Source organism: Aptenodytes patagonicus, chromosome 7 (assembly GCF_965638725.1).
Source record: "Aptenodytes patagonicus chromosome 7, bAptPat1.pri.cur, whole genome shotgun sequence".
Classification (NCBI taxonomy): domain Eukaryota; kingdom Metazoa; phylum Chordata; class Aves; order Sphenisciformes; family Spheniscidae; genus Aptenodytes; species Aptenodytes patagonicus.
The window spans coordinates 61,987,440-62,002,862 of record NC_134955.1 but is presented as its reverse complement, the minus strand read 5'-3'; the positions used below and the strand labels follow the sequence as shown (position 1 = coordinate 62,002,862).

The 15,423-nt window shown below is 37.9% G+C and overlaps 1 protein-coding gene across 4 annotated transcripts in view; it reads left to right on the top strand.

Moving 5' to 3' along the window:
* PPP1R13B (protein phosphatase 1 regulatory subunit 13B) overlaps window positions 1-14,792 on the top strand; it is a 77,679-nt gene extending 62,887 nt beyond the window's left edge. For 3 of the 4 annotated variants that reach the window (XM_076345529.1, XM_076345527.1, XM_076345531.1), the window contains 10 exons: window positions 163-343; window positions 2,077-2,232; window positions 5,556-5,725; window positions 6,592-7,093; window positions 7,658-8,424; window positions 10,016-10,153; window positions 10,231-10,364; window positions 11,106-11,272; window positions 12,181-12,380; window positions 13,276-14,792. In XM_076345529.1, coding sequence (XP_076201644.1) covers window positions 163-343; window positions 2,077-2,232; window positions 5,556-5,725; window positions 6,592-7,093; window positions 7,658-8,424; window positions 10,016-10,153; window positions 10,231-10,364; window positions 11,106-11,272; window positions 12,181-12,380; window positions 13,276-13,317 — 2,457 coding nt within the window. In that variant the 3' untranslated portion in view covers window positions 13,318-14,792. The remainder of the gene's footprint in view (window positions 1-162; window positions 344-2,076; window positions 2,233-5,555; window positions 5,726-6,591; window positions 7,094-7,657; window positions 8,425-10,015; window positions 10,154-10,230; window positions 10,365-11,105; window positions 11,273-12,180; window positions 12,381-13,275) is intronic. The other variant, XM_076345530.1, reaches the window with a different exon arrangement.
* The last annotated feature ends 631 nt before the right edge of the window (window positions 14,793-15,423 follow it).

Below are 15,423 nucleotides of genomic sequence, written 5' to 3'. Positions count from 1 at the left end.
CTTTGGGGGGGGGGGGGTAGAAGCATGGAGTATGGTAACTTAATTATTAAGGTTTCTTAGCTACAGTGCATGGTTCTAGATAATTAAATTTAGACCTCGGGTTCGTGCACAAATGCCTAGATTAAATGGAAGTTCACGTTTCAATTTGTCTGATTTTTTTAGTTGAATCGTATTAATGGAACTTCATCACCCCAGTCATCCTTGAGTGCTTCAGGAAGGGTGGCAGCAGTAGGCCCTTACATCCAAGTTCCAAGTGCTGGCACTTACGCTGTACCAGTAGATCCAGTTAAACCACAGTCTCTCACCATTGCTTCTAGCTCAACACATGGAAGATCAAAATCTGGTAAGCACTTAAGTGTGGTGTTTATTAATACACATGGTTTGGAAAGGAGTAATAAAGAAAAGGAGTAATCTTAGACCCAGCGTCGGCACAATCTCTGTAGTGGAAGAGGCAAGTTTTAGATGTCTTGATACTATTCTGTGAATTGGACATTAGTCATTTGATATGAAGCACTTTTGCCTCTTTCCATGAATTCTTCTTAGGAGACTTGAGTGTTTTCCTTAAAATTTTACTAGCTGGTACACCACTAAAAGGAGCACATGTTCCTTCACAGATTCTATGTTCTGCCTTTAATTGCTTTTCAATTAGTTTGTGTGTTTGAATATAATAATGAAATCAACTTTGTGGCAAACTATATTGTAAACAACTACTTACAGTATATTGCTTTTTGTCATGTAAAACAAAGCTAGTGAACATGTAAAAATAATATTACTTCTCAGAAGGGGACTAAATAGGAAAATAGAATAAAACTATGGGAGGTTTTTGCTCCAACTGAGATACGAGAATTTGTGGTGCTTGAAGCATTTCTGAAATGGAATAACCTTAGCATTGATGCTGGTTACTTGTTTCTGCCTTCATTAGTGAATGAGCTGCCCCTCCACAGCACTCCCCAGAACTTGATGTCCAAAACTGGCTCCCGTGTCTCCCATAATTAATAATACCATTTACATTATAAAATAGATTTTTTTTTTTTTTTTTTAATTTACACTGGAGACTGAAGGAAGCAGGTCATGACATTTGTGCCTTAAGTTCTCATTCTGGCAAAGCTTACCTCTCTGCTCACATCTTAGCAAAATCAGAATTCTTAAGAAATGGTTAGCTAGGAAAAAGCGCATAATACAAATAAAAATGCACGATCCCATGGGTCTAACCACAGGACTTAGTTTACCTGGTCTCTAGGAGAGATCTAAAAATGAGATAAGAAATGACCACTAGAGCATAGCTTCTGCAATTTTTACATACATTCCAGTACTGAACACTGAATACTCCAGCAAAGCTTGCAGCATGCTTCCAAATGGGGAGGAAGAGATGGAGGGAAGACAGTCTGAACATCTCCGTAGGAAAGAATGACAGAAATGCCCCCACGTCCAAAACCCCAAGGTTAGGAAGTGAAACTATCCAAACAAAACTTAAAAACCCCCCAGCCTTTTCCATTGATACTAGTGATTTAACAATACCTTTAGTTTAATTCAAAGGCTGTACAAACCCCATCACTGTGGTTTTACGGAGAAGTCTTAAGAATATGGAATGACTCAATTGCGGAGTGAAGTGACAGATTGCAATAGTTTTGTTTTCAGACATGTGGATTCCCCTTCTGCATATGGGAAAGGACAGCTCATAACTTTTAAGTTCACCAACCAAAAATAATTCACAATTTTGTAAATATCAACCTCAGAAGAGATACATACCCACTTCTAGACCTACCTCAGGAGGTTACAGGATCTCCGACTGATAACTTTCTGATTTTATAAAAGTAATTATTCTACCTTAGGACTGACTTTGTGTTTATTACTCTGACTGTACTTGAATAAAGTCCTATAAGACAGATGTAAGGAGAAGCTTATATGCTCCCAGGAAGAAAAGAAATTGAGAAATTTTTTTCAACTGTCATGCTTTTATTTCTCATTATCTGAGTGTTCCTGTTCTAACTTCTCCATTGTCATTGTTATAATTTTTCCACCACTTTTTTTCTTTCTTTTTCTGTGTAACTGGATCTGCCTTGGTGTGTCCGGTAGAGACAGACTGTGGGTGTGTGAAAAAATCTCCAGACACCTGGAAGGTTTCTGATTTAGACATAATAGTGGATCCTATTCTGTCACCTTCCACTTCTCTTCAGTCTGCTGTTCACAATGTCATCCGCCTGGCACCTACTCTCTTTGACACCCAGCACTGTGAGTCCGTAGATCTCTGGCTAGCTAAGAACTCAGTTTTTAATATGGTCATCTGAGCTCTTGCATACAGATGCATATTAAACAGCATCTTTGTGTTGTGGTCTGGCATGCAGAAGATGCTGTTGAAATGTAAAATTGTTGAGAAGTTGCTTTTCATCTTTGAAGGAAACAGATTTGCAGCAAATTCATCCCTGGAGTACTGGAGTAGTGTATTAGGGATGAGTTTTCTTCATTGCAAAAACCTCAAAATTTTCTAATTGTTATTAGAAAATTCATGGTAAGCACCAAAGCATGTTTTAGTATATCTCAGATGAGATAAATGTATTACATACAGGTTTAGCTTGAGATACTTTGTGGGCAACTTTGAGTTTCCGTGTTGCACTGGCCCCAGAGTTGGGATAAAAGCTCACTCTGTCCAAGTCAATAGCGAGAATCTTGCTGACTTCCATTGGACAAAAATGTTATACTTGGTTTGTACTTCAGTTGCTATAGTAAGTATCGTGGATCCAGACCTACAAAAATTTTTAGGTAAAATCAGAGAACATGCACAAAACCTTTTGTGTCTGCATGTCACTGTCTTATTTATGTAAATACAAAATGGACTGGTGGGAGTTGAAATACGCTGGGTGTTAGGTAGTCTTACAAGCAGCGGACAAGAGGGTACATTTGGAGGAGAAAATGAAGCCAGTTGGCTGAAATGGCTATGGGGTGGCTGAAAGCAGGAGCTAGTGAGGGCTTGTCAGAAGGGTGTTGCCATCAGATGGGCAAGAGTGTCTGGGACCTGTTCAGTCTAACCAAAGATAGCAGAAGGCAGACGCTGTTTGGTTGCCTCCTCTTAGCACCTATTGCGCAGCCTGTGGTGCCATGCACTGCAGTTGCAGATTGCAACAGCAGCTCAGTTAAGTGCATGAGATTCAGGTTGGGTTGTGGGAGTATGTGAGAGGTGCACTCATAAAAAATGCATGGTAGTTGGCAAATCCTCCAGATTGTAATATGAAGGACATGAAGGTGGGAACGGAACAGTTACATTCTGATGTTTATCTAAGCAGAATGAAACAGAGAAGGTAGAGAGAGGGGAAAGAGTCTGAATTTACTTCCAGTCTGTTACCTCGGAATTTGGGGATGAACATGCTAATACTTGGAATTCAAAGGATTACAAAAAGTTTTTGTATAACTATCTTTCTAATACAAGAGTGTGGGTTTGTATTTGCAGGTAAGATAATTAAATTCTTTGGGATTTTTGCTGTTGTTTCTGTAAGTGCTTTCTTAATAGCTAAACTTACAGCTAAAGATGCATTCATGTTTAGCGTGAATCAGATATGACACCTTTTACTGATCTTCAAAACAAAAGTTTCACTGAACCGTAACCTTACTGGAGTTATGGAACATCCTGTGTATTTTGTACGGTAAATGTTAATTCAGTGCATACTTGGAAAATTTGCCATTATTTAGGGTCAAAGTGTTTAGACAGTCATCTTTTTTGGTCTTGCTCTTGATAACCAGATGATTAAAAACAAAAACAAACAAAAAACCCAACATGTCCAGTTCTTGGATGTTGCCAGCACTAAAGCTGGGCCTCATTACTTCACTTCCTGGCAGTTTGCAAGTCTGAAAAGTGATTTCTGAACTATATACTATATTCTCAGTGTAAAAATATGCAAGTGTTAGCCCTATTTAAATGACCAACCACAAAAACAATCTTGCTCCAAAGTAATTATCCCTCAGAATTCAAACACAGTTGATCTGAATTTGAAAGTTTAATACAATATAATGTGTAATATTAGAAAATGGTCGGCACATATAATTAAAAAATAATTGGTATGGTAGCTTAAATGCAGAGGTATAACTTTTTTTTTTCTCACTTAAAAGTGATATGATTTTAACAAGCGTATAAATACGTTTATGAGCTAATAGAGTGAATTTGCACTCATACAGTGAAAACATTGGTAATTGTCAAGAAGTCTTCAGGTTGTCATTTCGGGGGAGGGCATTGAAAAGGGATACTCAATAAAAAGGATAAGGCTTATGGATAGAAAGTAGAGTGATGATGTTAGATTCACTGTAATTAGAATGTTCCTATGCAGTTTATTCTTAGACTGTCTGCTATACTAGACAAGGACAGCAAAGAATTCTAGAAATAGCCTTGCTGATTCTGTTTTCTAGGGGCTTAAAACTGAAATGAAATGGTAAACTTTGCCATTAAATACCTGATTTTCGTTTGATGTTGTCTTACTATGGAGTCCAGAAATCTCAGTAGAACTGCACACATACACACACACACACACACACACACACACTCCCCTCCATTTTAGTTGTTATCCTCTAGTAAAGTTAGTTACATGTTACATGTCATCTTTACTGATGCTAAGTGCTCCACTAAGATAATGACAGGCAATAGAGAAGGAGAAATGATCTCTGGTCTCCTCAGAGTAAGAGAAACATGAAGTGTACTCTTTTAAAGGCAAATCAAAGCCTTAGGCTCTAACCAGGGATCTAGTTAGTTACTGTAAACCAGATCTAATTATCAGGCTACTTAAACTCTTTTGCTTACTTAGAGAACAGAAGCTAAATAGTCTCATGCAGTTAATAAAGTAATGTACCAATGCATCTAGGACTTCATTAAGGATTTGTTGCCTCAGTTTATGTGCAGCTATGCATGATTTTTTGCATATGATGAAGATAAAAGCCCATGACTTGTATCTTGACCCTGTGAGTTGAAGTTGTCAGCTGACTTCATAAATTTCTTTAAAATTAAGTGTCTGGGGCAATTCTAATCAGGTGAGTATGTTGAGGAAAAACAAAAGGTAAGTTAACTGCCACTTCCAGCAAAGGAATGTATGCTTTTGTTCCGCCCCATTGTTGAAATGAGTTTTTACTTCCTGTTATAAGTGAATGAATCTAGTAACCATAGTTTAAATTTGGAGTAAGTCCACTCAGAGCTTACGTAGACTTAGCGTTTAGCATAATTTGACAATGTCTCCACATAGTACCAAAAGAAATATGTTGATGAAGTGTTTCTGTAAGGATTTTTGTTCTGAACTTGTTTGCCTTCTAATAATAGAATATGCAACGCTCAAACCAAAATTTTAACCATCTTTTTTTCAATACAATTTGAATGTCAAACGGTAATGAACAGCATATTATATGCAGTGATTGGGCTTTCGGTATTGATTTCTGAATCGAACGTTAATAGTGATTTATCTCATTTCTGGAATCAAATTAATCCTGTTGTAATCTAATCTATTCCATTTCACATGTTGTTTTGCTTGTTTACAATGGTGGTGTGGATTATCTTAAATACAGTATTTTTGTCTGTTTTCAAGCTAATGATGGAAATTGGCCAATACTTAAACAGAGCTCAACCCCTGTGGTAAAACCCCCTCAGATCTCCAACACAGACTGGAAAGAATCAAGCATGGATACTGCTTTAAAACAAGGAACTATATCCAGCCAGCCTTTGCCAACTTCAGTATTAGGAAGTACTGATAAGCTGGTGGGTTTCATCTGTGATGTATTTATAGATCTGTTTTGCTGAAATTATGAACCTTTGGCTTCCATAGCTGAACTCACTTGAGATACATACACATTCAGTTTCCTTGCTGATGATTATTTTAGAAGTCACAAAGAAAATTACCATTGTATTCCTCCTGTTCCTTTCTGTTCTTATCACATTACAATTTATTATTATTTTTTTTTCAACTTCAGTAGTTCCTACTCCTTCCTGTTCTTTTACATATCTGGTCTCCCCTTTTCTCTCCCTGTGCCTCTCCTAATCATCTCCCGCACCTTCCTATTTTTCTAATTCAGATCTTCGTTAGTATTTTTCCTTGGTGTACTTGTCACTTTTTCAGTGCACTCTTTTTCTCACAAAAATCTCACAAAAGAAGTCATTAAATCCATCCTTGAGTGAGTCCACTGGTGGTGTCTGTCTGCACTGTTGTTCTAGTACTTTATGAATTCTTTAAGACTGTATCTTTAAAGAATAAGGACCTTGTCTTTAAATAGTTTTGGTAAACTCTGTTATACACTATATATTATCAAGTACACTATCAACTAGATACTGAGATCCAGAACCTAGAACAAGTTATTCAGGCTTTGAAAGTATGCAAATAGTTTTGGATTCATATTAATGTATTATAGCTGAAGATGCCTTTAAATGGTGGCCTGTCTGATGTATGATGAGGTCTTGTGGTAAATGCAGGTAGAATCATAGCTAGTGATTAAGGAACACAAATTGTTTATCTTGACTCCTTTGCTGTCACACAGATTATTAGTATGTTTTGTTGAATACGGAATATTCTTGCTCACAAGTATTTTATTTAATTAAATGGTATATACTTTTTTATTGTTCTTACATAGGGTCTTGACCTGGGGAAGGTGCCACCAACAATTCCTGGTGTAAGCAAGCAGTTGCCTCAAAACTATGGGACCTATCCAAGTCCAGTTCCCTTAGGAACAGGTTCTACAAATTCTCTAGAAAGAAGGAAGGATGGCAGTCTGCCCAGACCTGGCACCAGTATAACAAATCGGCAAAGACCTGTTCCACTTCCACCGCCAAGCAATGTACATCAGCCCAGTTCTTCACAACAGATTCAACAGAGAATTTCTGTACCTCCCAGCCCTACGTATCAACCTTCCGGTCCCCCCTTGTTTCCAGGAGGAGATGGCAGGCCAGAGCTCCCTTTAACTGTGGCAATCAGACCTTTTCTAGCTGATAAAGGATCAAGACCTCAGTCTCCCAGAAAAGGGCCACAGACAGTGAACTCCAGTTCCATCTACTCAATGTATCTTCAGCAAGCAACACCACCAAAGAATTATCAACAAGCTGTATACAATACCTTAAATAAGTCAGTAAAAGCAGGTAGAATATATTTTGCTTTATTTTTTTCCTTTGAAGAAATAGACTGTTAAGATCTAATTATTTGCCTTAGTTTACTTTCTGTATCAGTTTGAAAAACTTGTCTAAATCTGTGAGAAGAGGAAAGATATTTTATGTATGCAGCATGACAGAAAAATGATCCCAAGTATTTTTGGGGTGATACATTAGTATACATTCAATTACCTTTTATTTAAAACAAGATGCAATTAGAACAATACAGTCTGGATACTCTACTGATACTTTCAGAAATAAGTTGTAAGAACAGTGTCTAGAGAGGAGAGTTTTTCTCCTCTTACTGTTTCCTCATGAAAGAGGAAAAACATTCCAGATGTTACTTGTCGCTTGTAATGGTAAGAAGCATCGCAGTTACCAACAGGTGAGTATTTATTTCTGTTTTGATAGGTTCCAATATAATTAATTTGATTTTTTTCTTTCTGTATTAGTGTCAAACAAGTAGCAACAGACACATATGCGGTTTATTTGCAAATATTTTATTACATAATTTGAGAACAGTTCTTCACTGTTTTCCATCTTTCTTTTCTTCAGTTTATGGAAAACCCGTATTACAATCTGGTTCAACTTCTCCCTCACCCTTGCCATTCCTTCATGGTTCTTTGCCTGCCCAGACTTCCTCACAGCCACAACCTCAGCCTCAGACTGAGGTCTCTGAAAAAGATCAAGAGCTGGAAAATGCTCCACCATCCAGTGAAAATAGCAATGTGGAAAACATTCCTCGTCCTCTCAGTCCTACTAAGCTCACGCCTATTGTGCATTCACCCCTACGATATCAAAGTGATGCTGACCTTGAAGCTCTGAGAAGAAAATTGGCCAATGCTCCTAGGCCATTAAAGAAGCGTAGTTCTATCACTGAACCAGAAGGCCCAAGTGGACCAAATATACAAAAATTATTGTATCAGCGCTTTAATACTCTTGCTGGAGGAATAGAAAGTGCTCCTTTTTATCAGCCAAGCAATCCACAGGACTTCATAGGCATCTTAGCTGATGTCGATAATGGTAATGCTAGTACCAATGGCAATATTGAAGAACCTATTTCCGTGCAACCTACAGTTCCTCTTCCTGATGAGCCACCCCCTTCGTCAGATGCCAATGACAATGAATTACCTTCTCCTGCTACTGAGGAACTGATAAGCACTGAAACCACAAATCAAACATCTGAGACAACTGAAGACAACAACAACAATCCTGCTATAGTTCCTTCTACTGAACAGTCATCCAGTCCCACGCCCGAGGTCAGTTCTCCAGTAGAAGATGAAGCTCCTTTGCCACCTGTTCTTCCTCCTCCACTTCCTCCAGTAAGTAACAAAGCAAGAAGACAATTTTGCAAACTGTAGAATTAGCTGTGTGTTTAAGCATAACTGGAAGATGGTAAGCTTATGCTAAATGGTATGTCTGCACTTCAAGTTTCACGATACTAAAAGAAAAGAAAACAGGGGGCGCTCCAAGAAGGATTCTAATGGATTAGTTTCTTTACTAATATAGCTATTTAATAAGGAAAATATGCACAGAGGCAACAGGAGGTTGTGGATGTACTTTAGGCTGTAGAACTTTCTGGGGATATACTCCTGTTGTAGAACTAATTCTGGGATCTGAGATTCCATTAAAAATATTCTTTTCATTTCGCTGGGCCTACAAAGATAACTTATTTGTATGAAACTAAGGGTAAGCTATGGCAGTGGGAAGCTTTTTAATTTGCAAGCAATCTGAAATAACTGTTCTGTGAGAAGTACGCTCCTTTTCCCCTCAGCAGAGGGATGCGAGACCAGGGCTGACAACACTGACAGCAACACAGCTGACTCGTTTTAGCAGAAATGTTTTTCTAATGGGCTTGTGGCATAGTTTGAATTGTTTTCAAAGTCCCTCCTCCAGCTGCACCAAAATCTTTTAAATACTTGTCATTACCAAAATCTACAGCATATGGAGAATTGAAAATAGGGAGAAAACTGAATCTTATTCTTAGTTCTTGATAGGACTCACTTTAACATTGGTTTCAAAGAATATCTCCACTTTTTGATTCACGTAGGGACCTTGCGCTCCTCTTACAATTTGACTGCAGTGTGCACAGGGCCTTGTATGCATTATCCATGAGCACAAGTGGGAGAATGGAATATGCTAGCAACAGATATTTTCATACTGTGAGAGGTTTTTCCAAACTGAAATAGCCGTACTAAATAGGAGCATAAATGAAAAAGGATCTTACAGTGCTAGAGACTGAAAGCATTCTATAAAAGCTGTAACTAATAATAGATTTTTTTTTTCCTGGCAAGTGACAAGGACACATGTGAATGATTCAGAATATTCTCAAAACACATATAAATGTGTTCCAGATTTCGAGAATGCTTCTTCTGATAAACGCCAGCTAGAATGTCACATAAAATAGTTCCATGCTGTGTACCTTTCCTTCCCACAGCAAAACTCGTAACTTTTCAGTACTGACCTACAGCAGATACTTCTGCTAATTCAAGGCAAAGATTCCTCTGAGTAGAGACTAATACTCAGGCTGAATTGTGTTGTGCTTTCTAACCTAAGCAAAAGTTTTGACAGTGTCTCAGACAATCCACCAGAAATATATTCAGCTCATATTAGATACAATTAAGATTGTGGTGCTCAAAAACCATTGACTTAAGTACTTCGTTCCTTGCACTCATTACCTTTAATTAGAAGCCTCTAAGATTGTATTGGCATGCTTTTTCATTTTTTAACTGAATAAGACGTAGTAAGATATCAAGCCTTTTATTTAGAGACTTTATAATAGAAACATTTACATAGTTCTAATTACCATTTAAGGAGGATGGGATTCTTAATCTAGTTAAAAAGTAACTAGCTGAATCATTTGTAATACTTATGCAACTGAAATGATGCCTTCCAACCTTAATCTCCACTCAGACAAAACGTACCAACTTGAAGAAACCTAACTCAGAAAGAACAGGCCACGGTTTGAGAGTGAAGTTCAATCCGTTGGCCCTCCTCTTAGATGCTTCTTTGGAGGGAGAATTTGATCTTGTACAACGAATCATATATGAGGTGAGCTTCTAAACAGTGGCAAGCTCTTTAAATATTTCGGGGAAAAAAAGGTCTGAACTATTTTATGTTTTCAATAGGTTGATGATCCCAGTAAACCAAATGATGAAGGAATTACACCTTTGCATAATGCAGTGTGTGCTGGTCATCACCACATTGTGAAGTTCCTGCTTGATTTTGGTGTAAATGTAAATGCAGCAGATAGTGACGGGTGGTAAGTGTCAAGATTTTTAACTTGGCGTCTGAGAGAAACACCATTTTAATGCACATTCAAAATTTGGTCGAGACCTGTTTTAGGAACAATTTCCTTCCCCTTTACCCCCAGCAAACAAACACTTTCTAAACTCCAGGTGGTGACGGACTCAAATGCAAGATTACACTGTGTTCAACTCTTGTGCAAGCACACTTAAATCATAAAGTAGACTACATTTTGGTTTTACTTAGTGGTATAGTTGCTTTTCTTGTTCACATGCTGAAGTAACTAAACTGTAAATAACAACTGACAAAAGTTAATTTGTTTAAGTTTCATCTTCGTATAACCCACCACAGATTTGGTGTTCTTGAAGAATCTAGCCTTAGAGGTAGATGTAGCACTTCTGAAGCGTTTGGAGAGGATGTGAAACCTTGCTGTGCTGATCCGTTTTGCCCTCACCTTATTTTACCTTTCAAATTTCTTCATATTGGAAAATACCCTTTTATGTCCAGCAGCTTTGTAAGCTATGAAAATCAACATTTCTGCCAACATCTATTTTATAATGTTTGGCTTTACTGGAGTCAGGTAAATCCTGGGATCCACTCCAGTTGCTTGACAGGTTTTGAACAAGCGTATGTGTACTATAATCGTAAAGAACAATTTCCTTTAAAAATAGACAGACGAAACTGTATACTGCAAGGTAAAATAGTTAGGAATCCTGGAAGTTTATTTTTTCATGTCTGCGTTTTTGCTTTATTTCAGGACACCCTTGCATTGTGCTGCTTCTTGCAATAGTGTTCACCTCTGTAAACTACTGGTTGAATCTGGGGCAGCTATTTTTGCTTCAACTATAAGTGATATAGAAACTGCTGCAGACAAGTGTGAAGAGATGGAAGAAGGTTATATTCAGTGTTCCCAGTTCTTGTACGGTAAGCTGTGACACTACTTTACAGACTTCTTTAGCTTTTCTAAAATCCGTCCCTTTCTGTCTCTCTGATCTGCATGAAACGTCTGCTTAGGCCCCAGATGTGACAATACTGCCCATCACCTGTTCTTTCAAAACGCTAAAAACAAAACAGTCTTTCGGTGGATGTGTTGCTCATAGTCCTTCTGTTCTTTAAGTTACTTCACAGGCTCCTTCTAATGTTACAGATTCTTAAATTATAATTTGGCTTAATTTCAAGGAAATGCTTCCATGGGGAGGTTTTGACAGTAACAGTGAGTTGTCAAGTATTTTGACAGAGATACTCCAACTTCCAGATGCACAAATTTGTAGCAGATCACAGGAAGAAACACGTATACTTTATGAATGATTAACTTACAGAATCTATTTAGTTACTAAGATATATTTTGCAAGAAAAGTACCTTGATGGAGCAGACAAATTTTTAATTTACATCAGAGGATAGAAGCTTCATTAAGGCTCTACATACCTGACATTGTGCAGATTTTCAAAAGCTTCAAGTGTTACTGTGTAAGGTCTGTTGTAGAAAGCAGGCCTGTGAGAAATATACACCAGTTCTATAAAGCTGCTTTGCTCAAACGTTTGTAAAACTATTTTTATCCTCATTGGAATAAAAGATTGTAAAGCTTCTATTGCATATATTATAAAAGAGAAAAACCTCATGCTCTAAATTAGTTTAAAATATTCTGTAAAACTCGGGTTTATCATGCAGTTCAATTTCTGAAAGCATTTAGTCATGCAAGTGCTGAAAATTGTTCGTGAAACTTTATTAATAAAGGGACTAATATTTGGGCCACAGTGTCCATACTAAAAGTCTCAGAGGGAAAAATAGGATATTTTACCATCTAGTGTGTTCTCTAATTTGTTGTTAACAGGAGTGCAAGAGAAGTTGGGAGTGATGAATAAAGGAGTGGTGTACGCTCTGTGGGATTATGAAGCCCAGAATAACGACGAGTTGTCATTCCACGAGGGCGATGCCATTACTATCCTAAGACGCAAGGATGACAACGAAACAGAGTGGTGGTGGGCCCGCCTCAATGATAAAGAAGGCTATGTGCCTAAAAATCTCCTTGGGGTAAGTTCTTTATAAGTTACCCTTCTCCCTTCTATTTTTTTACTTCCTCCTGAAGTAGGAACACAAGACGGATCTTTGGTCAGAATCCCTCTGTGCATCGTCTGGATACACTACTATGAAGTGCTGCATAGCAGATTATCGTTATTCTCTCTGGCCTCTGTGTCGTTGTAAACAAAAAGGAGAGGAGACTACGGTTAGGAGATTAGTGCTCGTTTTTATTTGGCAAGTTAGTATATTTAATACATTTCATGCTTTAATAAGATTTTTTTTTTTCCCCCTTGGCTAAAATATAGGGCCCCTACGTCAAGTGCGGTGGCTCTATGAGGCAGCTCTAAGCTTTGGCCCAGGAAGTTCTTTAGGAAGGTTTTTAATACCTGGCACAAGATAAGCAATATATAGATATGTACAAATTTAAAACAGGAAAGAGCGTTGAAGGTGACAACTTAGGCAAGTCGTTGATGCTGCTCTCAGTCAAATGGAACACTGCTATCATGGGAGAGCAGGAATGTAAAAGCTACGAAGTAGAGAGATACAGAGGACAAAATGCGTAAGAAAACCTTACAGAGCAGGAAATAAGCTCTCTCTAGGGCTCGACAGGGAATTCTTGTACTTGTATAAAAGCATCCTTTGGTCTAGTCTGGGATCTTGAGCGAAATGAACCAAGTCATTTTCAGAGCAGCAATTTTGCTGCTGTTGGCAGGAATAGGTCAGCCCTTGGCCTCCTGCTGCTTCTGGCTTGATTTTTCAGAAGTTACCTACGAACATGCTGTAGCTTACAAAAACCTCACCCCCCCCAAAACACTTCATCACCCAGTTCTTGGTTATAATTGAATTGATTTATATTTAACTTGGTATCAGCCATGCAAAGCCTAATATTTTTATTCTGCTTTTACAGTTATATCCACGAATAAAACCTAGACAGCGAACCCTTGCCTGAATTCAGTTGTACAACAGTGCAATACCGTGCTGGTAACTGGAAACTTAAAACATACACTGGAGCCATCATTTTTGATCATTTCACACAGAGAAATAAAACTATATTTAGTTTTAATGGTGCTTTCTCTTGTTAAATGGACAGCATCCACGATTTTCAAGATCTGCAGTTTGTAAATGAGGATCGTTTTTACGTGACCCGCCACTGATGAGGAGAGCGATACCTCCACTATCTACAGTGTTGCGCCAACTATCGTCTAAAGCAGTGTTTTAAGTTAAAGTTCCATGGTAGGAGCTTTCTTGTGTTAAATGTTCAGAGGTGTCACTTGCGGAGTGCAGATACGCTGTCCACTTTGCTCCAACCCCACAGTAACTGTCCCACATCGGGATTTTGGATATTTCGTTTGATACCAGTGAATGTTGAGTTCTCATTACTGATCAACTCTTTGGGTTCTAGGACACAAGGTCTTCACTTATTACCTGCATCATTAAGTAGTCACCAAAGCTTTATGAAGGCTAGGATTTTAAGCAGTAACATGCTATACACTTAAATCCTGGTCTAGCCAACCCCAACAAAAGCTTTACATAGTCTAGCATCTAGTATTATTTGCGTTTAGCATCAAGCTAGGGAACTAACTGAACAGCAGTATTTGTACACTTCTCAAACCCCCTACACAGTATTTCACTTGGTGTTTTATTTTCTTATTATTCAGCCTACAGCACGTGTTACCTCTACTAATGTAAAGGTTCCCCTACTAACCACCTGAGCTTGTCCACCCTGGACAAAACGGTTAGTACCGAACGTGCAGCAGCTTAAGGGATTTGTATGTCTGCATGGATGAAAGTGCAATAGTTGAAAAGGGTAAGAGTCCAGTAAGGGTTATACTGTGTAATTTGAAGTCTGTGCCTGAGTCCGTCTAGAAGAAAATATGAAGGACTGGATAGTAGAAAGAGGGGTGTGTAGATGCTAAGTCAAGGACAAGAAAGAAACAAGGTTTAGAGAAGGATTTAAGAAAGGCAATAGCTTATTTGAGGACAGTTTTTGTGGTTCTTGGCAGCCTACAGCTGTTGCCAAGGCAAGTTATGCAATAACCTATTCCACTACATTGCCGTTTCAAGGAGAAGAAAAAAAAAGGCACTTCACTGGAATTTTAATTGTACATGATTTTATATACCAAAAGTCTATTTTGAATTTCCCATTTTAAGTTTTAGCCATATTTCTTGTCATTTTCTCCCATTTAACAGTATGCAATTTGATTAACTCTTCATGTACAAGTTCTGTGTATAATTTATATATCCATTTCTGCAGTGCTGTAACTTGCTTTTACCACAGGTTAGCATTAACTGTATATATTGTGGTGAAAAGTGAAAGGGTATTATTGTTGAAGAATTTGCTACATGAATGTGATGATTTCAAGAGCCTATGATACACTAATTCAGAGAACATGTAAATGTGCACAATAAAGTACTGCTAAGGCATGGCTGCATTCTCCAGTATTTTTGTACAGGTAGCCACAGTAGACATGCCTTTAGTCATAGTCGTGTTGTATCTGTTAACTCAAGTTTCCTCATTGTTTTACCAGCTGCAAAGAAAAAGACTTGCCAAACAATTTTGGAACCTCCTTAGACTAGTACTCCAACTGTGACAAATTAATACTTGTCTAGAAAAAGCTCTCAAGGGTCCTTTACACGCAAGCTGACACCTGAGCCCTGTGCGCTTGTTTACTCAATCTTTACCAGCGTAGGAGGACGGAGGGCAGAAAGACACTTGGCTCAGCACGTGTAGCCGGAGGATTCATCCCAATAGGTGAAGCAATTATCGACACTTAGAAGTCAAATTAGGGTGCTGTTCATAAAGAGTCAAAAGCTTCAGAGTTCAGAGAATAGAGACCACGGTATCCGTCATTAAAGAAGTTATATACGGTGAAATTAAGTATCACCTCTTTTTTTAAATAAGTGAATTAATTTATTCATATTTGTACATTAAATTGTATACAATTTCAGATAGCATTACAGTTAGATTAACAAAAGCTAGTTACCAAAAAGAAAATACAAAACTAAAAGTTATTCTGGAAGCTTATTTATTACAGAAGAAAGTTTTGAGATCATG